This window comes from Cebidichthys violaceus, unplaced genomic scaffold, assembly GCF_023349555.1.
Source record: "Cebidichthys violaceus isolate CVI_PGR_0920_01 unplaced genomic scaffold, fCebVio1.0.p SCAF_12, whole genome shotgun sequence".
Classification (NCBI taxonomy): Eukaryota; Metazoa; Chordata; class Actinopteri; order Perciformes; family Stichaeidae; genus Cebidichthys; species Cebidichthys violaceus.
This window is the reverse complement of record NW_027176285.1, coordinates 14,258,818-14,283,629: the sequence shown is the minus strand read 5'-3', so window position 1 is coordinate 14,283,629 and position 24,812 is coordinate 14,258,818. Positions and strand designations below refer to the sequence as shown.

The 24,812-nt window shown below is 38.1% G+C and overlaps 2 protein-coding genes and 6 non-coding genes across 9 annotated transcripts; 7 read left to right on the top strand and 1 right to left on the bottom strand.

Moving 5' to 3' along the window:
• Positions 1-230: 230 nt before the first annotated feature.
• Positions 231-6,130, top strand: gfm2 (GTP dependent ribosome recycling factor mitochondrial 2). The gene is made up of 20 exons (XM_068705595.1): positions 231-507; positions 598-682; positions 807-852; positions 944-1,041; positions 1,157-1,282; positions 1,414-1,502; positions 1,668-1,756; positions 1,861-1,921; positions 2,702-2,887; positions 2,985-3,065; positions 3,141-3,289; positions 3,886-4,026; positions 4,116-4,215; positions 4,302-4,488; positions 4,581-4,657; positions 4,739-4,877; positions 5,002-5,187; positions 5,312-5,427; positions 5,504-5,686; positions 5,785-6,130. Exons 1-20 carry the CDS (start codon positions 466-468, stop codon positions 5,911-5,913), a joined length of 2,310 nt encoding a protein of 769 aa, XP_068561696.1. The 5' UTR covers positions 231-465; the 3' UTR covers positions 5,914-6,130.
• Positions 6,131-8,175: 2,045 nt separating this feature from the next.
• Positions 8,176-8,247, top strand: trnae-uuc (transfer RNA glutamic acid (anticodon UUC)). Its single transcript has one exon. It is a non-coding gene; the product is annotated as a tRNA-Glu (tRNA).
• Positions 8,248-8,511: 264 nt separating this feature from the next.
• trnae-uuc (transfer RNA glutamic acid (anticodon UUC)) lies at positions 8,512-8,583 on the top strand. The gene has a single exon. It is a non-coding gene; the product is annotated as a tRNA-Glu (tRNA).
• A 1,199-nt stretch (positions 8,584-9,782) lies between these two features.
• On the top strand, positions 9,783-9,854 carry trnae-uuc (transfer RNA glutamic acid (anticodon UUC)). The gene has a single exon. It is a non-coding gene; the product is annotated as a tRNA-Glu (tRNA).
• A 1,354-nt stretch (positions 9,855-11,208) lies between these two features.
• trnae-uuc (transfer RNA glutamic acid (anticodon UUC)) lies at positions 11,209-11,280 on the top strand. The gene has a single exon. It is a non-coding gene; the product is annotated as a tRNA-Glu (tRNA).
• A 1,334-nt stretch (positions 11,281-12,614) lies between these two features.
• On the top strand, positions 12,615-12,686 carry trnae-uuc (transfer RNA glutamic acid (anticodon UUC)). The gene has a single exon. It is a non-coding gene; the product is annotated as a tRNA-Glu (tRNA).
• Positions 12,687-13,914: 1,228 nt separating this feature from the next.
• hexb (hexosaminidase B (beta polypeptide)) lies at positions 13,915-20,255 on the bottom strand. Of its 2 annotated transcripts, none has more exons than XM_068706609.1 (14): positions 19,931-20,255; positions 19,622-19,773; positions 18,923-18,988; positions 18,604-18,650; positions 18,346-18,456; positions 18,157-18,258; positions 17,932-18,064; positions 17,623-17,803; positions 17,429-17,515; positions 17,226-17,298; positions 15,646-15,826; positions 15,158-15,248; positions 14,966-15,070; positions 13,915-14,251 (listed from the first exon to the last, which is right to left on the bottom strand). In XM_068706609.1, the coding sequence occupies exons 1-14, from the start codon at positions 20,203-20,205 to the stop codon at positions 14,188-14,190; spliced, it is 1,668 nt and encodes a 555-aa protein (XP_068562710.1). In that variant the 5' UTR covers positions 20,206-20,255; the 3' UTR covers positions 13,915-14,187. The 2 variants fall into 2 exon arrangements, with proteins under 2 accessions (XP_068562710.1, XP_068562711.1); XM_068706610.1 differs by lacking the exon at positions 15,646-15,826 and adding an exon at positions 16,385-16,559 and having other exon boundaries at positions 19,931-20,252.
• A 1,726-nt stretch (positions 20,256-21,981) lies between these two features.
• On the top strand, positions 21,982-22,100 carry LOC137869419 (5S ribosomal RNA). Its single transcript, XR_011102276.1, has one exon. It is a non-coding gene; the product is annotated as a 5S ribosomal RNA (ribosomal RNA).
• Positions 22,101-24,812: the final 2,712 nt, after the last annotated feature.

Here is a 24,812-nt window from a genome sequence, read left to right as displayed (position 1 = left end):
TAATATGACCGGCATCCGCTTAACAAACACTGTGACACTGAACCGTGTTAAAGACAAAATAGGTATTTTTAAAAATAAAAATGTAATAAATAATTGATGAATAACATTGTGTATATATACTAAACATTTTTTAAACTTTTAATATGGACGGGACCGACTTTGTTTTGGTTCCCGGAAAGGTAGCGCCACACGCTTGTTTCTAGGGATGTATTTTGGAGTCGTACATTATGAAAGCGTGACATTTAAGCACCTAATAGCATAGATTATGTTGTTTTGTAGGACACTTTAATGCTTTAGTGTGATACCGTTTGAATGTATCTACTGGTTATAGCCATACGTCTCCCTCTTTTGTATTGCTATTGTGTGACATCGTCCTCTTTGACTGCAATGTTGCTCCACCATGGTTCGTCCAAAAGCTCAGACTGATTCCGAAGTAAACGCTTGGAAGATAAGCAGTCATTAAAGATGCGTGTCAGAGCCTGTCGGGCACTCAGCAGGATGGTTTGGGTAAGATATACTTTACCAAGCCAAGTGCTGACCGTGAAATATTATCTTAATATCATGTTGACTTCATAACAGGGTCGTTTTCATTCACAGGGAAGGTATTTATTAACCGCTGGACTCCAGTGCTGCAGATGTAGAGTGAGCTGTCATGTAAATAGACATTACAGCTTCCTTCCAGGTACGTTGTTTTCATAAATACATCCGTTATAATCAGCGATGGAAAAAGTATTCAGAGCCTTTTATATAAGTACTGTAAATATCATCAGTACAAGTTTTTACTGCTATAATGTTTACTGTCATAGATGATGTCAAATCACTGAAGGCTGTGGCCAATCCTGATATATCCAAGTAAGTAAATGAAGTGTACAGTCAGTTCTTTGAAATGCAGTTTAGATTCAGCTCTGGGCTCCGTGTTAACTCGTGCACCGTGTTTCTGCAGAATCCGAAACATTGGCATTATGGCCCACATTGATGCAGGGAAGACAACAACCACAGAGCGGATGCTTTATTACTCTGGCTACACGAGAGCACTAGGAGGTGAGTAGGATGATAAAAACAACGACGAGGACACAGTGAATTCTTTATTACTTTATGATGGACTTTATTACCTTTTGTCTCTTTCATTTATTTCCGCTACTTTGTTGCTTTACAGATGTGGACGATGGGGACACAGTCACAGATTTTATGGCTCAGGAGAGGGAGCGCGGCATCACCATACAGTCGGCAGCGGTCACGTTTGATTGGAAAAGTCATAGAATAAACCTCATAGACACCCCAGGTAGAAAACAACCTCCTTGTGAGAATATCACATTCTAATGGAGGTGAGAAGGAGCAGCCGCTCATGTGACTGTGTGTGTGTGTGTGTGTGTGTGTGTGTGTGTGTGTGTGTGTGTGTGTGTGTGTTTACAGGACATGTTGACTTCACTCTCGAGGTAGAGCGGGCGCTCCGTGTTCTCGATGGGGCTGTTGCAGTGTTTGATGCTTCTGCTGGTGTTGAGGTGAGCTCGCTGCTTTCAAACTGCTTCTTCTTTTTTTATTTTTGTGTGTGTGTGTGTGTGTGTGTGTGTGTGTGTGTGTGTGTGTGTGTGTGTGTGTGTGTGTGTGTCGTGTAATTGGGCGCTCTTTGAACACAGTCGATTCTGTTGCTTTGAAAACACCGACAGGCTCAGACTCTGACTGTGTGGAGACAGGCAGAGAAGCACCATGTTCCCTGTGTTTGTTTCCTGAATAAGATGGATAAGCCTGCAGCAAAGTGAGTGACCAAACAGTTCGGCCATACACAACATTTTTTTTCTTATTTCTCATAGTTTTACTTTATTTTACTAAAAACTGTCTTTTTAATTTTTTTTCTTCCAGCCTAAGTTTTTCCATTGAGAGCATAAGACACAAGTTGAAAGCCAATCCAGTCCTCCTTCAGGTAGGCAACATGGCATTAAAGACAGTGATTTATAATGACTGTAAATTATTAAAGGTAATTATGATAATGTGATAATAAGCAGTGGTGGCAGAAGTACTCAGATCTTTTACTGAAGTATTTACTTAATACCACAGTGTAAAAAGTCATGCATTCAAAATGTTTCTTCAGTAAAAGTACAACAGTATTAGCATAAGAATGTATTTAAAGTACCCAAAGTAAAAGTATTCATTTTGCAGAATGTCCCATTTCTGAATCATATTCATTACATTATTGGATGATATTTATTGAAACATGAATGGTTTTATCACTTGATGCCTCTGTTAAAGGTTAAGCTCATTTTGGTTATTTGATATACTACTGCGGAGCTTAACCTGTATTATAATATCACAATTTATTAATTCATTTATATTTTGTATTAACAACCTAAATCTGCAAAGTAACAAGTAACTAAAGTTATCAAAAATGAAGTGTAAAAAGAGCAATATTTGTCTCCAAAATGTATTGGAGTAGAAGTATAAGTAGCATATAATTTAAATAGAAGGGCTTCATTTAATTACTGTACAGTACTTAATATACTTAACTACATTGCACCACTCATTATTAGTTCACACTGAACAAGCAGGTTTATTAACGATAAGCCAAATAAGTCAAAATGTATATTTTATTACTGTATATATTGTAATGATTAAATCTAAAAACAAGCTACAACAAAGAAAGAATACCTAAAAAACCTATTGGGATTCTGTCACCATGTAATGTAGGCGCCATTCTGTTTCATAGATTCCTGTCGGCTGTGGCAAAAACTTCTCGGGTGTGGTTGACTTGTTAACCAACCAGAAGCTGACATGGAAGCTGAGATCTACGAGAGATGACGGACGAGTGTTTGAAAGCAAACCTCTGGACCCGTCGGACGAGCCAGAACTCCTGCAGGAGGTCGGTGAGGCCAGGGCAGCTTTAATTGAGCAGGTACAAGTCGCAGTAATTACAACAATGTTCACTGTTCTACATGTTCAAATGTTCCAGATTTCTTTCTCCCAGTTCATATTTCTGTTCTCGGTCACAGGTTGCTGATCTGGACGATGAATTTGCTGAACTGTTGCTGACTGATTTTAGTGACAATTTCGATGCTGTTTCCTCGATCAAAGTAAGCGTTGTGTTGTACCGCAATGTAAGCCTATACAGTGACACTGTTACTTAAACGGCGCTGATGTGTCCCCAGCTACAGGAGGCTGTGCGGCGGGTGACTCTGGCCCGTAAAGGCGTCCCAGTGCTCTGTGGGAGCTCTTTGAGAAACAAAGGTGTTCAGCCTCTTTTAGATGCCATCACCGCCTACCTGCCTGCCCCCCATGAACGGCACCATGACCTGGTGTGAGTGAATAACTGACTCAGACCTTAGCTGACGATTCCAGCATGATTGATGTCCAGGTTCTGCATTCCAATACTGTTTTTCAATGTTTTTTTTAATCATATTATTTATTGCTTTTGTGTATTTTCCATTTTTTTAAAATATTGAAACATCCACAGCTATGAGGAGCTTAACTACATGATATGATTTTTTTAATTTTAGAGGGTAAAATACACGAATCAAAGAAGCAGTGAATGGAGATTAAGACACTTGATGATCTCATTTGCATCTCATTATTTAAATGACTGTAAAAGCTTATATACTTATATACGGTGGCCCTGAGAGCTCACTGTGCTACAAATACAGAAAGCAGCCAAACACAGAGGCTAGCTGCAAGTAGCTCAGGCAACAAACGGAAACTGTATGGGTCTGAAATCGTGCCAAACAGATTTACAAACATCTTCTCGAAGTAGACTGTCACAGTTTAAGTTCAATGGACGGAAGATGGATACAAATGAGCAAACACTAAAATCATGCTGGCATTGTCCTTTAATGAATTTTCCATGCTTTTATGAATATCTTTCTATGAAGACAATGAGCTCTGTTCGTCATCCTACAGGCGGTGGTACAAGGATGACTTGTGTGCTCTGGCCTTCAAGGTTCTCCATGACAAGCAGCGAGGTCCTCTGGTGTTCCTCAGGATTTACTCCGGTACTCTAAAAGCACAAACTGCGGTCCACAACATCAACAGGAACAGCGTGTACGTGGCTTTTGATTACAATACATTACAATTTTGACCAAAATCTTTCATGATATGTCGAAACGTTTTTTGCATCGTGTTGCGTGTAGTGAGAGGATGAGCAGACTGCTGGTGCCGTTTGCTGATCAGCACGTAGAAATCCCTTCCATGACGGCGGGAAACATCGCTCTGACTGTAGGACTGAAGCAGGTAGAGCGTCATACACGCATGATATTCTCCATGTGCTATTTTGGAAATCTTCCCATCACAAAGGTTATTTATGTTTTCCACATTAGACGGTCACAGGGGACACTATCGTCTTATCGAAGGCTTCAGCAGCAACTGCAGCCCGCCGAGCCCAAAATGACGGCGGGGCAGGGAAGAGGCAAGGGGAACATGCCAGCGTGGTGCTTTCAGGGGTGGAGGTCCCTGATCCCGTCTTCTTCTGCACCATAGAACCGCCCACCATGGCCAAACAGGCTGGTCAGTGACAGTGGTTATAGTTTCGCTTCCCATGCTCCAGCAAGCTTGTAGTCACTAACGCATTGTATATATATTTTTTTCCTCCCTGAAAGATCTGGAGAATGCACTGAATTGCCTCCAGAGAGAAGACCCCAGTCTTAAAGTGAGGGCCGACCCTGACTCTGGCCAGGTAAGGCCTTCATCGTGTTAAACAGGAGTTTTGTTTAGTCGGAGCAGCTTCCGCAAGTCGACTAATTGTCTCCATCCTCAGACCATTTTGTGTGGGATGGGAGAGCTGCACATCGAGATCGTCCACGATCGAATCAGAAGGGAGTACGGCATCGAGACTCACCTTGGGCCGCTACAGGTGGCTTACAGGGAGTCTATTCTCCACGAGGTCTCTACTACAGGTACGACGAACAATGATCGCTTCATCGGTGCATTCGATATTTTGTGCCAGCGACATACTGTACTTGACCCAATTTTTTTTTTTTTGGTTTCTGTATGAATTTTCCTGCCAAATGAATGATGTAGATACGCTGGACCGTACTGTTGGGGAGAGGCGACATGTTGTGACAGCGGAGCTGGCCGTCACACCTCTTGACCTCTCCGCTACGGGTGGTTCATGTGAATTAGCTTTCGCAGCGGAATTGGGGGGGCAGCTGTCACCAGAAATGAAGGAGGCGGTGGAGAATGGAGTACACAGCTCATATCTTCAAGGTAGCATTGAGCAAAACTCACTTCTCCTCTTGAAAACTGCCCCTTTTTGTATTGCCTGATTGTATTATTTAAGAATGAATAGGGCCCACTGCAAATTCTTTTCAATGCTTGCTTCCATCTGCAGGTCCATTGCTAGGATATCCTTTACAGGGTGTAGCTACATTGATCCAAAGTGTCAACATGGAACCAGGAACATCTCCTGCCATGGTGTCCGCTTGTGTGTCCCGCTGCATGCTGAAGGTAAACCTTTATGGGCTTCCTGTATCATAACTGAAAAGTACTAGATGATCAATAGATGGGTTTTTTTTGGACGTAGGCCCTGAGGCTAGCAGGAGGTCAGCTCCTGGAGCCAGTGATGTCCCTGGAGGTGACCGTCGGGGAGGAACGCCTCGGCTCTGTGTTGGGGGACTTGGCCCAAAGACGAGGGACCGTCCGAGACATCCAGAGTCGACACGACGACAAGGTGCTGCTAGCAACTGTGCCCCTGGCTGAGATGATGGTGAGATGACGTACAATTCGAACATTTTGTCTGTAGTTTTTGGTGTAATTGACCACCCTGACAATGGTTTGCTATTCACACCCGTTTTCTTTCAACAGGGCTATTCCACCATCCTGCGAACACTAACATCTGGCAATGCCACCTTCTCTCTGGCGCTGGACACCTATGAGGCCATGAACCAGCAGGACCAGAACACCCTCCTTAAAAGAATCGCTGGTCTGCTGTGATCCCCCGGTTCTCATCCATGTGAAACTGTTCAGTAATGGGACCAATGGCCTTCTGAGACAGAGGCATGGCTAGTACCAAAACAGAGTTTTCCAGGACTTGCAGTAAATGTCAGACTAAGTAAGTCAAATGCTGTTTATAGTGTGAATACCCACTGCAGGAAAGAGCACAAAACAAATGGTGTACAATGTTCTTAGCTGGATGCAAAATAAATTGAAGCAAAATGTTTCATAACGTTGTGGTTATTTTCTTTATTTTTTTAAATATGAAACACAAGCCATGCACTGAAAAACATTTTATTCACAATCAGTTATACAAACGTTCATGAAAAACAAAGAGCATTCAAGTTGAAGAGGGTTATGACATTAGATGTGATCTAGAGTTCTATAGAGCAGATTCAAGTATAGTACATATATGGCATTTTTTGATGGCATAATATACTAGAACTTCTTTTCATTACATAGCATACTATACATTTTTGTGAGCTTTTTTATGAACACTATGACTTTTTCTACACAATATACTATGATCTTTTTCGACATACCATACTATGACTTTTTTCAACATACTATACTATGAACTTTTACAACATGCTATACTATGATGTTTTTATGATATTATTCGTAATGCTAAATTATGACTTTTTTGACATGCATCTAAGAATTTTATTAAAATCTCATTCCCATAACGGGAGTCGAACCCAGACCGCTTGGGTGAAAACCAGGAATCCTGATATGATAGGGACCCTACCACTGAACAACAGTAGCATACCGTTTCAGGGATAGGTGCATACCGCTGAACAACTGTAGCATACTACTCTAGGGATAGGTACCTACCACTGAACAACAGTAGCATTCCATCCGAGGGATAGGTACCTACCACTGAACAAGTTGCATACTACTCTAGGGATAGGTACCTACCACTGAACAAGTTGCATACTACGCTAGGGATAGGTACCTCCCACTGAACAAGTTGCATACTACTCTAGGGATAGGTACCTACCACTGAACAAGTTGCATACTACTCTAGGGATAGGTACCTACCACTGAACAACTGTAGCATACTACTCTAGGGATAGGTACCTGCCACTGAACAACTGTAGCATACTACTCTAGGGATAGGTACCTGCCACTGAACAAGTTGCATACTACTCTAGGGATAGGTACCTACCACTGAACAACTTGCATACTACTCTAGGGATAGGTACCTACCACTGAACAAGTTGCATACTACTCTAGGGATAGGTACCTACCACTGAACAAGTTGCATACTACTCTAGGGATAGGTACCTACCACTGAACAAGTTGCATACTACTCTAGGGATAGGTACCTCCCACTGAACAAGTTGCATACTACTCTAGGGATAGGTACCTCCCACTGAACAAGTTGCATACTACTCTAGGGATAGGTACCTACCACTGAACAACTGTTGCATACTACTCTAGGGATAGGTACCTCCCACTGAACAAGTGGCATACTACTCTAGGGATAGGTACCTACCACTGAACAAGTGGCATACTACTCTAGGGATAGGTACCTCCCACTGAACAAGTTGCATACTACTCTAGGGATAGGTACCTCCCACTGAACAAGTTGCATACTACTCTAGGGATAGGTACCTACCACTGAACAACTGTTGCATACTACTCTAGGGATAGGTACCTCCCACTGAACAAGTGGCATACTACTCTAGGGATAGGTACCGACCACTGAACATCAGTAGCATACCGTTTGAGGGATAGGTGCATACCGCTGAACAACTGTAGCATACTACTCTAGGGATAGGTACCTACCACTGAACTGTCTGAGGTTATCCTCATGAGTTCAGTTAAGCCGGTCATGAAAGATTTTATGATTTTATTTGTTTTCTTCTAAACATGCAGTACATTGTGAGTTATTTGACGTAATACAAATGCCCCTTTATTATTTGTCTTATTTGTCTTGTCTTAATTATATTGTGTCCAAAAAAGGTTATAGTATGGTATGTCGAAAGAGATCATAAGAAAGTCATTGTATAGCATGTCAAAAAAGTCATAGTATAGCATGTCAAAAAAGATCATAAAAAAGACATGGTATAGCATGTCGTAAAAGATCATAAAAACGTCATAGTATAGTATGTTGTAAAAGGTCAAAGTATGGTATGTTGAAAAATATGATAGAATATTGTGTCCAAAAAAAGTCATAGTATGGTATGTCGAAATAGATCATAAGAAAGTCAGTGTATTAGTATGTCAAAAAAGATCTTAAATTTATCTGAGAATATGTCCCATATGGTCTAGCGGTCAGGATTCCTGGTTTTCACCCAGGCGGCCTGGGTTCAACTCCCGGTATGGGAATGAGTTTTAATGTTTCAGTGATGCATGATGAAGGAGTCATGTCGAAACATAAAAAAAGTCATAGCATGTCGGAAAACATAAATAAGTCATGGTATAGCATGTCATTAAAAGTCATGGTATAGTATTTTGAAAAATATCATAAAAACGTCATAATATAGCATGTCAAAAAATATAAAAATGTCATAGTATAGTATGTCAAAAAAGTTCAAAAACGTAACGGTACAGTATGTCGAAAAAAATCCAAAATTTACAAAAAAATGTATGTCCCATATGGTCTAGCGGTCAGGATTCCTGGTTTTCACCCAGGCGGCCTGGGTTTGACTCCCAGTATGGGAATGAGTTTTAATGTTTCAGAGATGCATGATTAAAGAGTCATGTCGAAACATAAAAGTCATAGTATAGCATGTCGAAAAAGATTATAGTATTTAGAAAAATATCATAAAAACGTCATAGTATAGCATGTCGAAAAATAAAAAAAACGTCATAGTATAGCATGTTGAAAAATAAGGTCATAGTAAAGTATGTCTAAAAATATAAAAACATCATAGTATAGCATGTCAAAAAATAAGGTCATAGTATAGCATGTCAAAAAATATAAAAACGTCATAGTATAGCATGTCGCTAAAGGTCATGGTATAGTATTTTGAAAAATATCATAAAAACGTCATAATATAGCATGTCCAAAAATATAAAAACATCATAGTATAGCATGTCGAAAATAAAAAAACGTCATAGTATAGCATGTTGAAAAATAAGGTCATAGTAAAGTATGTCTAAAAATATAAAAACATCATAGTATAGCATGTCGAAAAAGGTCATAGTATAGTATGTCGAAAAATATAAAAACGTCATAGTATAGCATGTCGAAAAAGGTCATAGTATAGTATGTCGAAAAATATAAAAACGTCATAGTATAGCATGTCGAAAAATAAGGTCATAGTAAAGTATGTCTAAAAATATAAAAACATCATAGTATAGTATGTCGAAAAATAAAAAAGTCATAGTATAGCATGTCGAAAAATAAAAAAACGTCATAGTATAGCATGTCGAAAAATAAAAAAACGTCATAGTATAGCATGTCGCTAAAGGTCATAGTATAGTATGTCGAAAAACATAAAAACGTCATACTAGAGCATGTCGTTAAAGGTCATGGTATAGTATTTTGAAAAATATCATAAAAACGTCATAATATAGCATGTCAAAAAATATAAAAACGTCATAATATAGTATGTCGAAAAAAATCCAAAATGTACAGAAAAGTATATGTACCATATGGTCCAGTGGTCAGGATTCCTGGTTTTCACCCAGGCAACCCGGGTTCAACTCCTGGTATGGGAATGAGTTTTAATGTTTCAGTGATGCATGATGAAAAAGTCATGTCGAAAGTCATGTAAAACATAAAAAATTCATAGTATAGCATGTCGAAAAATAAAAAAAACATCATAATATAGCATGTCGAAAAAGGTCATAGTATTTTGAAAAAGGTCATAGTATAGCATGTCGAAAAGAATCCAAAATTTACAGAAAAGTACATGTCCCATATGGTCTAGCGGTCAGGATTCCTGGTTTTCACCCATGTGGCCTGGGTTCAACTCCCGGTATGGGAATGAGTTTTAATGTTTCAGTGATGCATGATGAAAAAGTCATGTTGAAACATAAAAAAAGTCATAGTATAGCATGTCGAAAAAGGTCATAGTATAGTACGTCGAAAAATAAGGTCATAGTATAGTATGTCGAAAAATAAAAAAAGTCATAGTATAGCATGTCGCTAAAGGTCATGGTATAGTATTTTGAAAAATATCATAAAAAGGTCATAGTATAGTATGTCGAAAAATATAAAAAAGGTCATAGTATAGCATGTCGAAAAATAAAAAAAGTCATAGTATAGCATGTCGAAAAATAAAAAAAGTCATAGTATAGCATGTCGAAAAATAAAAAAAGTCATAGTATAGCATGTCGAAAAATAAGGTCATAGTATAGTATGTCGAAAAATAAAAAAGTCATAGTATAGCATGTCGTTAAAGGTCATGGTATAGTATTTTGAAAAATATCATAAAAACGTCATAATATAGCATGTCGAAAAATATAAAAACGTCATAATATAGCATGTCGAAAAATATAAAAACGTCATAATATAGTATGTCGAAAAATATCATAAAAAACGTCATAGTATAATATGTCGAAAAATGTCCAAAATTTACAAAACAATATATGTCCCATATGGTCTAGCAGTCAGGATTCCTGGTTTTCACCCAGGTGGCCAGGGTTCGACTCCCAGTATGGGAATGAGTTTTAATGTTTCAGTGATGCGTGATGAAGGAGTCATGTCAAAACATAAAAAAAGTCATAGTATAGCATGTCGAAAAATAACAAAAACATCATAGTATAGCATATCAAAAAGGGTCATAGTATTTTGAAAAATATCATAAAAACATCATAGTATAGTATGTCGAAAAATATAAAAAGTCATAGTATAGCATGTCGAAAAATAAAAAAACGTCATAGTATAGCATGTCGCTAAAGGTCATAGTATAGTATGTCGAAAAACATAAAAACGTCATACTAGAGCATGTCGTTAAAGGTCATGGTATAGTATTTTGAAAAATATCATAAAAACGTCATAATATAGCATGTCAAAAAATATAAAAACGTCATAATATAGTATGTCGAAAAAAATCCAAAATGTACAAAAAAGTATATGTACCATATGGTCCAGCGGTCAGGATTCCTGGTTTTCACCCGGGTTCAACTCCTGGTATGGGAATGAGTTTTAATGTTTCAGTGATGCATGATGAAAAAGTCATGTCGAAAGTCATGTAAAACATAAAAAATTCATAGTATAGCATGTCGAAAAATAAAAAAAACATCATAATATAGCATGTCGAAAAAGGTCATAGTATTTTGAAAAAAGTCATAGTATAGCATGTCGAAAAGAATCCAAAATTTACAGAAAAGTACATGTCCCATATGGTCTAGCGGTCAGGATTCCTGGTTTTCACCCATGTGGCCCGGGTTCAACTCCCAGTATGGGAATGAGTTTTAATGTTTCAGTGATGCATGATGAAAAAGTCATGTCGAAACATAAAAAAAGTCATAGTATAGCGTGTCGAAAAAGGTCATAGTATAGTATGTCGAAAAATAAGGTCATAGTATAGTATGTCGAAAAATAAAAAAAGTCATAGTATAGCATGTCGCTAAAGGTCATGGTATAGTATTTTGAAAAATATCATAAAAAGGTCATAGTATAGTATGTCGAAAAATATAAAAAAGGTCATAGTATAGCATGTCGAAAAATAAAAAAAGTCATAGTATAGCATGTCGAAAAATAAGGTCATAGTATAGCATGTCGAAAAATAAGGTCATATTATAGTATGTCGAAAAATAAAAAGGTCATAGTATAGCATGTCGCTAAAGGTCATAGTATAGTATGTCGAAAAACATAAAAACGTCATACTAGAGCATGTCGTTAAAGGTCATGGTATAGTATTTTGAAAAATATCATAAAAACGTCATAATATAGCATGTCAAAAAATATAAAAACGTCATAATATAGTATGTCAAAAAAAATCCAAAATGTACAAAAAAGTATATGTACCATATGGTCCAGCGGTCAGGATTCCTGGTTTTCACCCAGGCAACCCGGGTTCAACTCCTGGTATGGGAATGAGTTTTAATGTTTCAGTGATGCATGATGAAAAAGTCATGTCGAAAAAGGTCATAGTATAGTATGTCGAAAAATAAGGTCATAGTATGGTATGTCGAAAAATAAAAAAAGTCATAGTATAGCATGTCGCTAAAGGTCATGGTATAGTATTTTGAAAAATATCATAAAAAGGTCATAGTATAGCATGTCGAAAAATAAAAAAAAGTCATAGTATAGCATGTCGAAAAATAAGGTCATAGTATAGTATGTCGAAAAATATCATAAAAAACGTCATAGTATAGTATGTCGAAAAATGTCCAAAATTTACAAAACAATATATGTCCCATATGGTCTAGCAGTCAGGATTCCTGGTTTTCACCCAGGTGGCCAGGGTTTGACTCCCAGTATGGGAATGAGTTTTAATGTTTCAGTGATGCGTGATGAAGGAGTCATGTCAAAACATAAAAAAGTCATAATATAGCATGTCGAAAAATAAAAAAAGTCATAGTATAGCATGTCGCTAAAGGTCATGGTATAGTATTTTGAAAAATATCATAAAAACGTCATAATATAGCATGTCCAAAAATATAAAAACATCATAGTATAGTATGTCGAAAAATAAAAAAACGTCATAGTATAGCATGTCGAAAAAGGTCATAGTATTTTGAAAAAAGTCATAGTATAGCATGTCGAAAAGAATCCAAAATTTACAGAAAAGTACATGTCCCATATGGTCTAGCGGTCAGGATTCCTGGTTTTCACCCAGGCGGCCCGGGTTCAACTCCCGGTATAGAAATGAGATATTAATGTTTCAGTGATGCATGATGAAGGAGTCATGTCGAAAGTAATGGCGAAACATAAAAAAAGTAATTGTATAGTAATTGTATAGAATGTCAAAAAAGTCATTTTATAGCGTTTTGAAAAAGGTCATAGTATAGTATGACGAAGAAAAAAAAGCTTGGGTTCGACTCCCTGTATGGGAATGAGATTTTATTATGTTTCAGAGATGCATGACAAAAAAGATCATGAGAAAGTCATAGTACGGTATGTCGAAAAAGAGTACATTGTGTCCTAAAAAGCCATTGTATAGAATGTCGAAAAAGATAATAATGTCATAGTATAGCATGTCGGAAAAAGATCTTAAATTTGTCAAAAAATATGTCCCATATGGCCTAGCGCAAAGGTCTTCAACAGGGTTTTTTTTTTTTTCACAAATTTAAATGTCTTTAAATAGACATTAACATGAATCCAACGAATAGATAAATGGAGGCAGAAGATTTTATCTTTCAGCCAGAAATGCACACATTCAGCGACACACAGGAGGTCTCTCAAACTGGGCACTGGTTCACTCACAACGCGAGACTAGTCTGGACCTGACCCTCCAAGCCTCCTGTACACAAAGAGGAGGACCCGCCCCTATCGCTGCTGTGCCAATCACGAGGCCGCATGTTACACGCTGGCTCTGTCAGGGTTCCCCGTGATTGACCGAGAGCCTATTCAGTCCCCAGCTGACTAAGATCCCAGACACAAGGACGCACGCTGCAATACTATTTGAAAAGAAGATACCTTACTCACTGCACCTTGCACATGTTTAAAATAAAAACATGAATATATGAACCCGTGTATTATTTGAATAGCTTAGTATTGAATGCATAATAACAAAGTATGTTTATACATGGCACTAGGCCCAGTTTAATATAAAACACCATTTTATAAAATATATATAGTAGGGGGTCCCTGCTCCATCTCTTTATCAGTTTGGGGGTCCTTGGCCTGTAAAACGTTGAAGACCCCTGATCTAGACTACTATGACATCTTCATGGCATGCTATATGCATGCACGATGAATGTAAACCTGAGGTGCTGGGCGACTTTTAGAAACATCTGACATCCAGCAATGCCACCTTCTTATGGCATAGATATCTTTTAATATTAGTACCAACTGCAGGAAAGAGGACAATACCAATTGGGAACCATGTTCTTAGCTGGATGGAAAATAAATTGTAACAACAAGAGACTCGCACCTAAAATGTCAACATTTTATTTATAATCAAACATTCATAAAAAACAATGAGTGCATTCATAAATTCAACAGCTTTATGACATTAGATGTGATCAAGAGTTGTGTCGAGCAGAATTTGAAAGAATGATGCGTCTAAGAGCATTAGTACAGTGACATTGCCACAAAGGCAGTTTGGCATTTGATTTCTCAGTTTAAAATACAAGCATTTGGTTGATTGTATATGAATTTGCTTCCCTTTCCCTTTTCTGTTCCCATAGCCAGCCTTTCAGTTGTTTTCAGATACCTTTGTACTCTTGGGGGCAGTAGCCGGTAAACAGTGGCTCAGCTGGGATCCCACGCCTTAGATAGGAAAAGATAGTTCAGATTATCAATACATTCATATTAAATTAGTAGCATTTAACAGGAGTGTGTCTGTTAGATGATCAGGCAGAGTCTGGTACTTATGGAATCAGATGGGTCTCCCTCGCAGAGACCAATTGCAGTCATCGATCCCCATGCTTTGGCGAGATGTTTTTTGTTTTTTTTCTTAAAGCAATTTTCATATGGAACCATTTTGTCTTTATTTCAGACACTTCCGGACATATAGGGCAGGACGCATAGCCAATATACTACTATTGGGGCGGGAAATATTCAAATTTACATTTTTCAGAAATGCACATTTAGCATTCGTCATGTTAACGCTGGTCAATTCACAGTTATCTGAAGTTAGTAGCGTTTGCTGAATCTGACGTGGCACACTCCAAAAAAGGAAGAGAAAGTTAAGATAACAATACGAAAATATTCTTGCATGAGGCCAAATGTGAGTTATGTTGATTTAACAGGTTACAACTCAAAGATGCGACAAGGTCTTTCAATGTATGGAAAAGGGCCTTAAAATGTATTAAGTTTAACCTCAGAATTCCTCCATATACCTCGTTGTCGTTCCTGGTAATTATTTTTCCGTCCCCAGTACAGCGTGACGCCCTTAAGTTAGAGTCCTGCAACCATATTGAGACCCACCTGAATCCATAGCTCCTGATGTAGATGTAAGTAGCACAGACAGACTATACTTACGCCACCATGCGACAGCGGTGCAAAGCCATTCTGTTGTAGGCATCATTGACGTCCGTCACATCCGCGGCGCTCCACAGACGCTCTGCCACAGCGCTGGCACGAGGCCTGGAAAGAACAGAAGACAAAAGATAATAAGTCATGGATCCCAATACATTTATTTTCTGAAAATATTTAATTACTAACACAACATACCAGAGTCTGGGTGTCAGGTTGGTGGCGTCCACATACTCCCCCCACAAACAAGCTTCTCCACCAATCACAAGCTTCTTTTGTTGTTCAGTTCCTGTTTTGAAACGTAATATTTAATGAGAACGGGCAGCCTGAGCAACATCCAGGGAATGTAAAACTCCACCGGACTAGAGAGTATAATTGTAATTAAATTAAGTATTTGATTTCATTTATCAGTGATGTTATTAATATTTTCCCTCTGTTCATTCAACAGGCTTACACATATTAGCACAGGAGTGACAAACAACTTCATGACATTTCAGATATGTGTCAAGAGTCCAAACAATACAAAATAATAAAATCTGAGTCAGACCAACAACAGAATAATAAAACAACCACGTGAGTATTAAAATACTGAAAGAAAAGCAATGTTGCATAAACAGCAAATTACCAGCCATAACGGGCGGGGGGGTAAAAGTCTTGCCAACTGAATCAACCATGCAGACACACACCCTTGAAATCCTGTGGGTCGGCCTTGTAATGGCCCTGCCAGTCTTGGCCGTAGGAGATACGGTTCAGGTACCAGGGAGTGGACAGCAGGGTCTGGAACCCTGATGATGTAACATTTGCCATCTCACTCTGGTATTGCTCCTTGTTTCCTTTCCAAACGTGGATAACTGTGTCTGGTTTCAGCTACAGAGCACACATGCATACAAGTATCAGTACCAGAAAGAAGATGAAGAAGAAAAACAGAGCGGAGGGACGAAGACGAAAATGTCCGAGCCTTGTATTATTTCAAGTCCATTTAAGACATTCTTGTCTTGGGATTTTACTTCCGTTTAAAGTATTTGCAGAACATGATGTCACATAATCTTTAAGTGTTTAGTTCAGTCCACTCTCGTCTTGGTCCCCGTCTGTTGGATTTGAACCCAGGACGCCGAAGACAAGGTGCGTACCTTCTCACCATGCCACATTGTTCACTCATTAGTTTACTGGGTCATCGTTCCAAATACATCAGGATTGTTCCTCCACAGCAGTGAACTACATCAACTAATGAAAGGAACAACATGTGAAACCGTCAACCACCTGCCCCATTATTCCCTTCATGTCTGTCTCTGACTCGCTCTCCTTGTCACAACTGTGCAGTTTTCAAGCGTAAGCCTGTTGAACGAAATCCACAATTCTTTTTTTTTTTTTTTTGCCTCAATTAACCATGTCAAAATGAAAGTCATCTTCGCAAAAGGAACTGACCGTTGAAGCTGAGCGGCTCAACCTTGTAGTACTTCTGCCAGTCCTGTCCGTAGCTAATGTAATCTAGGTACCACGGGGCGGAGAGGATGGTGGTGTACCCTGCTGCCGTGACCTTGCTCATCTCATCATTAACCCCGCGGCCGATCCACACATGCACAACCGTGTCTGGCTTTAACTGAAAATAGTTACAGACCAAGCTACCGTGATTAGGGTAGATAATACATGAATTGTTGGTTTTGGTTAAAGGAATAGTTTGACGTTTTTTGGAAATGCATTTATTCGCTTTTTTAGCTTAGTGTTCGATGATTAGATTGATGCCAGTCCCATGTCTGTATGCTAAATATGAAGCTACCATGAGAAGCTAGTTAGCTTAGCAATAAACAAATAAGCTTATTTCTCAAAATGAAAAAAACAAAAACACAAATGACCTACAAATGGTGATCAAGTATTTATCAGTCAAACCAAAATCTTGGTCTAGTCTGTAGAAACGCACTGATTCTTTTTTTTTTTTTCTTTTTTTTTTTTTAAAGTTGCCAATTCCATATTTTTTCCTTTCTAAGAACTATAATCGACAGGATGCAACATTTTTGGAATTTTTCTTTTGGGGGAAATTTAACCATGTGTTCATAAATATCAGCTAAGAACCAGATAACATGATTGTATACTGTGTATGTAGGCCTATAATAGAGAGTGAACTAGCCTATTTATAATCTAAAACATATATATATATATATATACACACACACACACACAAAACTATTCAGGAATCAGTCACCGGCCGATCGATCTGTGCGTCTCTACTAGATAGCATGTAAAAAGGCCTACATTATCATCTCCTTACCTTAACACCATTGTCAAACACCTCCTGCCAGATCATGTAGCCCTTCTTGGTAGTGCTGACGATATCCAAGAGTCTATGAGATCGAAAAAGGCACAAAATAAAGATTAAATGAAATTCTCTGTCATTTGAATAAGGAATGGAACTTTGCTAATGTGACATTCTCTGATAAGCAAAATGCTTCAGTATAAAAAGGAGCAACACACTTTTGAATATAGAACGATTCCAGTTTGCTGTAGTCTTGTCCGAAACCTTGCTGAACCATAAACTTCTGAATGTCCGGGTTGGACTTCCTGTACGACGATTAAAAAAAAAGAAAAAGAGCAGCCAAATATGAACTGCTGTCTAATCTTTGATGCTGACGAGAAGTTTTTTTTTGGCGTTGTACACTCAGTCTCACCAACAGCTGAAGTCCACCTCGTCTCCTCCCAGGTGGATGTAGGCGTCAGGGAACACGGTGCTGATCTCCTTGAAGAACTGGCTCATGAAGTCGTACGTGGTGTTCAGGATGGGGTTCACTGGTCCGAAGGTGCCAGTGGGTTTGGAGCCAGAGTAACAGGGTGTGAGCAGATCACTCTGGCCTGAGAGGAGAAAACAGTAGAGTTGATTTTTCAAGCTTTTAGATACATTTCTTTGCTGCTAGTTTTTTTTGATGAAAACATCCGACATCTTAAAAAGATGTAATAAAATGGTGGTGAACAGAACTCACCTTTTCCCCAAGAATGCGTGTGTCCTGGAGTGTCAAACTCCGGGACAACACGAATGCCTCGCAGACGGCCAAACTCAATCACCATCTTCACGTCAGCGGGTGTGTACACATGCGTGTACGAGTGGAAAGCTCCCTGTGAACATTTGTAATGAATTGTGAAAAATAGTATTTAAAAACTCGACTCGTCTTTGCTGAGATTTAACACCAATAAGCCGTCTTTCTGACCTGCTGGCTCAGCTGTGGGAACGTTCGGCTCAGGTACGGGAAGGATGGCTCATCCACGATGTGCCAGTGGAAAACATTGATTTTGTTCATTGCCATTGCTTCCTGTAAAAAAAAAAAAAAAAAAAGTATTTAAGCAGTGAATAAAATTCAAAAATGAGAAATAAAAATAAAAAGATCTTATCGACGTACCAGATTAGCCAAGAGGACTTTAATGGGCAGAAAATGCCGAGAGCTGTCCAGTAAGATGCCTCTGTGTGCAAATCTGGGGAAGTCACTGATTGTTGTTGAATTGATGCTTTTCTGAAAAAAAATGCAAAGTGGAAATCAGCCTTAAGAGTCCTAACCTGGCTCACATGCAGTTGACCCTTGATAGAAAATATTAAAAAAAAAAAAAAAAAAAAAAAAAAAAAAAAAAGGTGTATAACAGTCATATCGTCCTTCACTTACAGCTCCATATTCATCTTCATACACCAACTGGCTGAAAGTTTCCAGACCTAAAAGCAATGCCAAAAAAAACAAACACATTGTTTGTAATCATCAGTTTTTTTATGATACCATAAAATGTAGTTACTGTCATTTGATAACACACCTGTTACACACATGTGAGCAAACTTCCACAGTCACAAAAACACATCGTTATTTTATGTTGCAGGGAGTGACAGAATGTTGGAGATCCTGATACGCTGATTACTTGACACAGGAAATAGCTGTTGGTTTGCAGCCCTAATGCAGAGTTTGGTGCAATAACGGGCAAAAGAAATCCTACCGTGCAAAGCTCCCCAGACCTTCGGCGCTTTCAAGACAGCGTACGGCAGATCCACCGTCAGCTCATCTGTGGACGAAAACAGTTGTGTATTGCATTTGCATAGTCAGTGCCGTCAAAGCTGGGAAGGAGGTTATTGTGACGCTTACGTCAGGGTCTTAAATACTCAGGGGGGGGCTTTAAACATTTGGTCTACATTGACCGTGTTAATCCACTTACTCCACCGGTAAGTCATAAGTATACGCCCCGGTCTCTGGTTGTAAAATAGAGTACGAAGAATCAGACAGGCAAAGTATTCCGATCATTGACTTTAAGTAAAAGTACCAATACAAAAAAATACTCTGTTACAAGTAAAAGGTCTGCTTTCAATGAAGACTTAAACAGTTGTGAATTATTTTTGAGTTTAATCATTTATGAAGAACAGAAATGTGCAACAGATAAATATCATAATTCATTAGCGGAGGGCTGCAGATAACAGTATGCAACTTTCATTTCTGCAAAAGCATCGGTGGAGGAAGTATTCAGATCAAATAAAAAGTAGCAAAACTGGAATATAAAAATACTCCATCAAAAGTAAAACTACTGCTTTGAAAACAGCAGTTAAGTAAAAGTGTGTGAAGTATCAAACATTAAAGTACTTGTAAATGCAGAAGAATTGTCCGATGTGATATGTGATATCAATGAGGAAGAGAAGAGACTCACATGACTCGTCAGATGTCACACTGGGGTAACCGTCACATTCAGAGTCAGGTGACGTGATCCACACCTGCAGCTCCGGCAGCACAGCGGGGCCCGTTTGCCTGCTTTTACTCAGCTCCTGTCGTCTAGCGCTCCCAAACACATACTCGTAATACCTGTAGAGGGAGACGGCGAGTGGGGGGGACGGATTTTTTTTTAATTTTTTTTTTAAAATCATGTGGTTACGGGTCCCTGAACGCAACACGGCGCTTTATATACTTACTCACAGAGAAAGATAGAAATTGAAAACAGAGCTTGACGTAAACTTCTCACCTCCTGTACGCATTCTGCAGGAGCATGCAGCCCGGCCCGGCGGATGACCCTTTGGCGTCGGATATTCTGAAGCTGCCGCTGGATAACTTGAATGAAACATCTGAGACTTTCACTTTCTGCGGCAGGGGCCACAGGGACCCGTACTTTGACGCCCCAACAACGCGCTCGGTCTCGGCCTTGGGCTCTTCGTCGAATTCGTCAATGTAGTTGTGCTGCCGCCCCTGCGAGAAGCCAAGGGCCAGCAGCAACAGTGCAAGCTTCAGGGCAGCGCTCATGTTGGTAGTAGACAGCAGAGTCACGCGACTGACGATCACAACATTGTGGTATATGGAGGAGAGTGGGCGGGACTTATCGTGCGGAAGTACAGGATGTGCAAAGATTTAAAGGGGAAACACAAACCCCGACTGTCTTGGAAACTTTAAATATTTCCGCATTCATTATTGAAAATGAGGATGCAAGGCAACAACAAATACTACATCTTAAGTTATATATATATATATATATATATATATATATATATATATAGATATAGATATAGATATATATATATATATATATATATATATATATATATATATATATATATATATATAGATATATATATATATATATATATATGGAAGTAAAAAAATAAATGCTCTATTGGGCAATTCACGCATGAAATGCAACACAAAGGTGTGGAAGCCCATTTCTACCACTGTGATGAAAAAAATAAAGATCCTGTAAGTCATTATTATGAGAAACTTTTGTCAAAATAATGACAAAATAATCTATTTAGTATGAGATAGTAAGTCATAATTACTGACTATCTCATGATTATGACATGGTATCTCATAATAATGACTTACTATCTCATAATAATGACTGAGCATCTCATATGAGATAGTAAGTCATAATTATGAGAAAGTTTCTCATTATAATGACTTACAGGACTTTTATTTCTTTCATCACATTGACAGAAATGGGCTTTCGTACAAAGGGCTTTACATAAAAGCAAACATCAAAAAGGATACATAAATATATATATATATATATATATATATATATATATATATATATATATATATATATATATATATATATATATGTGGTAGATTAAAACATTGAAGACACAGAGAGAAAGCGACGTTGAACAGTTTAATGTCTTCCTTCTTCCGTACTCCAAAAAGTAGATTAGAATTCTGCTCGACCCGTTTCTCAAGGTGTAGAGAGGTATGTGGCTTACAGTATAAGCTCATGACAGCACAAACCAGAGAGAGAGAGAGAGAGAGAGAGAGAGGGAGAGAGAGAGAGAGAGAGAGAGAGAGAGAGAGAGAGAGAGAGAGAGGGAGCTGTTTGTGCCACCAGTAAACCTCAACCTTTACTTTAGTACAGCGTGTGTTTACTCACTCTTTATTGACTCACTCTTTATTGACTCATATTTGATTTGAGTTGACATGCGATGAATAAAAGCTGAAATAATAAACGGAGACAAACTTAACTTAACTTCAAACCTCAATACAATACATGCTAACGTACTCTCAATCTTACAAATACACATTCTCGTGATGCCTTTCCGGATCTGTTCACACTGTGACAATCAACTTCACTCCCAGGAATATTATTGTCCACTAGGTGTCGCTCGTGTCATATTTTTGGAGCATTTACTGCCCTAACCCTAAAGATGTTTTTCTGCACTCCACTATATCAATCATTTATCAACAGTCTGTAAAATAAATGTCGAATAAAAATAATTTCCCATCCCAAATGCAAAATGAGTCTATTTTAATTTATCTTATTAAAATTCTAAAAGTTTGTCCATAAGAGGTCTAACAGGGATTTAGACCAGAGGTCACATCTTTAGTCACACCACTATGTTGCATAACATACATTTCATTATATGTGAATTAACTTTTTATTTTATTAACGTAACATTGACAGAGTATGCTTTCAAGGCAATTGCTTTTTCACCATAGCAAGAGTGTTTGTTTGTGTTCCGGGTGATCTGCAGAAGAAGAACAGAACGTGCTGTTAGAGTGTCTTTAAAACACCCTTTGGTAGGCTGTGTCTTCGCTTACGGCCATACCACCCTGAACACGCCCGATCTCGTCTGATCTCGGAAGCTAAGCAGGGTCGGGCCTGGTCAGTACTTGGATGGGAGACCGCCTGGGAATACCAGGTGCTGTAAGCGTTTTTTTTCCACTCCTTTGTCACAAGCAGAGGGCGATGCTGCTTCTTCAGTGTATGGAGGACAGAATATGACTTAAGTATAAATACAAAAATAAATGTTTGAATACGGAAATAAATAAATACTGAAATAAATACATGCTGAAATGTATATTTAAAAAAACGTTTGATTACAGAAACAAATAAAATAATAATTAAATAAATAAATGCTGAAATAAATAAATAAATGAATGTATAGATAAATAAATAAAAGTTGATAATCAAACATGAATAAAGAAATACATATCATATATTTATTTCTACATTTCTGTTCACCTATATTTATTCATTTATGTGTATGTATGCTAATGAGGTGGGAGGTCCTAACCACACAGGACCACAGCGATCACACAGGAGTGTGATCGCTTCTGGTCTACTACTTCTGCCTTGCACAGTAATGTTGAAGTCGGCTAGCCCAGTGTTGCCAAATTGACGACTTTCTTGTTAAATCTGGCGACTTTCCAAATCCTCTTAGAAACGTTTTATTTTAAAAAAAAAAGCAGTTCTGGCTGCAGACTGTGGAAGCCATTAGTGCTGCTAGCTAGTTTTTTGACGTCATCTACAGGGATGATTTGCCAGGAATCGGTTGCTTCTGTCTTGCTCCCCTACTTGACCAATCCTGCTTAAGAATGAGGTTCGGACCGCCTCCCTCATTAACATACGGATACAGAAATACAGAAATAAATAAATGAAGGTGAACAGAAATGTAGAAATGGATTTATTTATTTATGTCCTGTTTATGTATCAACTTTTATTCATTCATTTCAGCATTTATTTATTCTTTTATTTATTTATTTCAGCATTTAAATATTTCTGTATTTATTTCAGCATTTATGTATTATTTTATTTAATCATTTCTGTATTTATACATTTATTTATGCATTTATTTATTTATTCCTGTATTTATTTATACATTTATTAATGCATTTATTTATTTATACTTAAGACATTTTTCGTCATACAAAATGGAAGTGGTCCTGGTCAATGGAATACAAATACTCTGTAAAGAGTACATCCTTACCTGGTACTTTTTGATATTGTTTATTTCAAAAATGACGATAAACTCACAAAAACAAGTTACACCTGTATTAAGGTTAGAAGAAGTATATATATATATATATATATATATAAAGCAAAGATTGATTTAGCAGATGTTATTTTTACACAGACTGGTCTGTGAGAGCCCAAACAACGAGGAAGTAAAGTCAATGTCAACCAGACATGACGGTTAATAATTTAATTAATTATTCACCCAGTTCCAGCTTTCAATCTTTAGAACTATTTGTCCCAGCACCATTGTGTCCACTAGATGTCTCTCCTGTCATATACCTAAACATTTGTTGCCACAATGAGTTTTTCTTCACAACTAAATACACTTAACACAATACACTCTAAGGAACAATGTGCTGTCATATATACTGAATATGAAGCAACAGTAATAGTGTAATTTCTGTCTTCATAAAAACATTTTATGGGAAAAGAAATCAGCTGTGAGTCTGTCACAGCTCTAATCACTGCAGCACAAACACATAAAAACAAACAAAATACTAACATCGCAGCCTCAAGGGTCCACTGAAAACTTTAGTCACAGCCAAAAGTCTCGTCAACAAGGACCGCAGATGTGACTCACACAAGATGTCCAGGGATATAATTGGACTTCCTGTTCCCAGCTACCCCAACCAAAAACCACAATGTCTTTATAATCCTATAGGATTTATACTGTGTGTATGGCATTCAGCGGTGAGTTTGATGTGACTCAGCCAAACTTTAGGGTCTTTTCTATACGGTATTGTTTTTAAATGTATCCCTGTAGTTAAAAATAAATAAATAAATCACAACACAAACAATGCATTTCATTTACTTCACAGTGACAGTGTAGTTTACCTTCAGCTCTTGTACAGTGGCAAAGAGTCCCTCCCATGTCTTTGCTTTAAAAAATCTACAAAACAATTTGAATTTAAAGTATCAAATGGAGCTTATACCTAAAGTTTCACTATGTTAGCTATACCCAGTACTATAGGTATTACTGTTATCCAAACTTAAACCATGGTATGATTGTGAACTGTAAACTGTATTAACTTACTCATCACTGTTTGTTACTGATTGTTACCGATACATGTGGATCCAATGAGTGTCGTATGAACATAGTTTTGTACAACGAACAATTAATCTGATCTCAAGGGGTTTTACAATCTGTGTAGCATATGGCAACCCTGTTGTCCTTTTAATCCTCGCTTAGGGAGAAGCTCTCCCCTCCCCGAAAAACTTTTAACGGGGAACGAAATGGAAGAGGGGCCCGAAACCGAACCACTACGGTAAACGCTTCTCACATCGTATCTGTCACATGTAGTGATATATCACTCACAAGGGGGACACTTCTCTGAGCAACAAGTACTTTTACTTTTGACAATTTTGTTGCCAATACTTCTAGGATTTTTGATGCAATGTAATGTTTTTTTTACATTGTTCTATTGGTACTTTTATTAGAAAGTACCATATCTCCCTCTGAAATATAGTGGAGTAGAAGTATGCAGTTAGTTTAAAATGGAAATACTAACAAAAATACCTCAGGATCTAAATCAGACAGTGATGCATTTGTACGTGTGTGTGGGAGGAAACTCCTGCCTTGGGAGACAAACTGTCCTCCACATCTTTTCGCATATTCCTCTCTCTCTCT

Bases quoted from the DNA above. Each gene is read 5' to 3' on its own strand.
- hexb (XM_068706609.1), bottom strand. From the start codon at position 20,205: ATGAGCGCTGCCCTGAAGCTTGCACTGTTGCTGCTGGCCCTTGGCTTC. The intron at 19,774-19,930 runs GTGAGAAGTTTA...CTCCCTCTACAG, and splicing joins CTGCAGAATGCGTACAGGAG to GTATTACGAGTATGTGTTTG. The intron at 14,252-14,965 runs GTAAGTATAGTC...TTCCTATCTAAG, and splicing joins CACCGCTGTCGCATGGTGGC to GCGTGGGATCCCAGCTGAGC.
- gfm2 (XM_068705595.1), top strand. From the start codon at position 466: ATGCGTGTCAGAGCCTGTCGGGCACTCAGCAGGATGGTTTGG. The intron at 1,283-1,413 runs GTAGAAAACAAC...GTGTGTTTACAG, and splicing joins AAACCTCATAGACACCCCAG to GACATGTTGACTTCACTCTC. The intron at 2,888-2,984 runs GTACAAGTCGCA...TCTCGGTCACAG, and splicing joins GGGCAGCTTTAATTGAGCAG to GTTGCTGATCTGGACGATGA.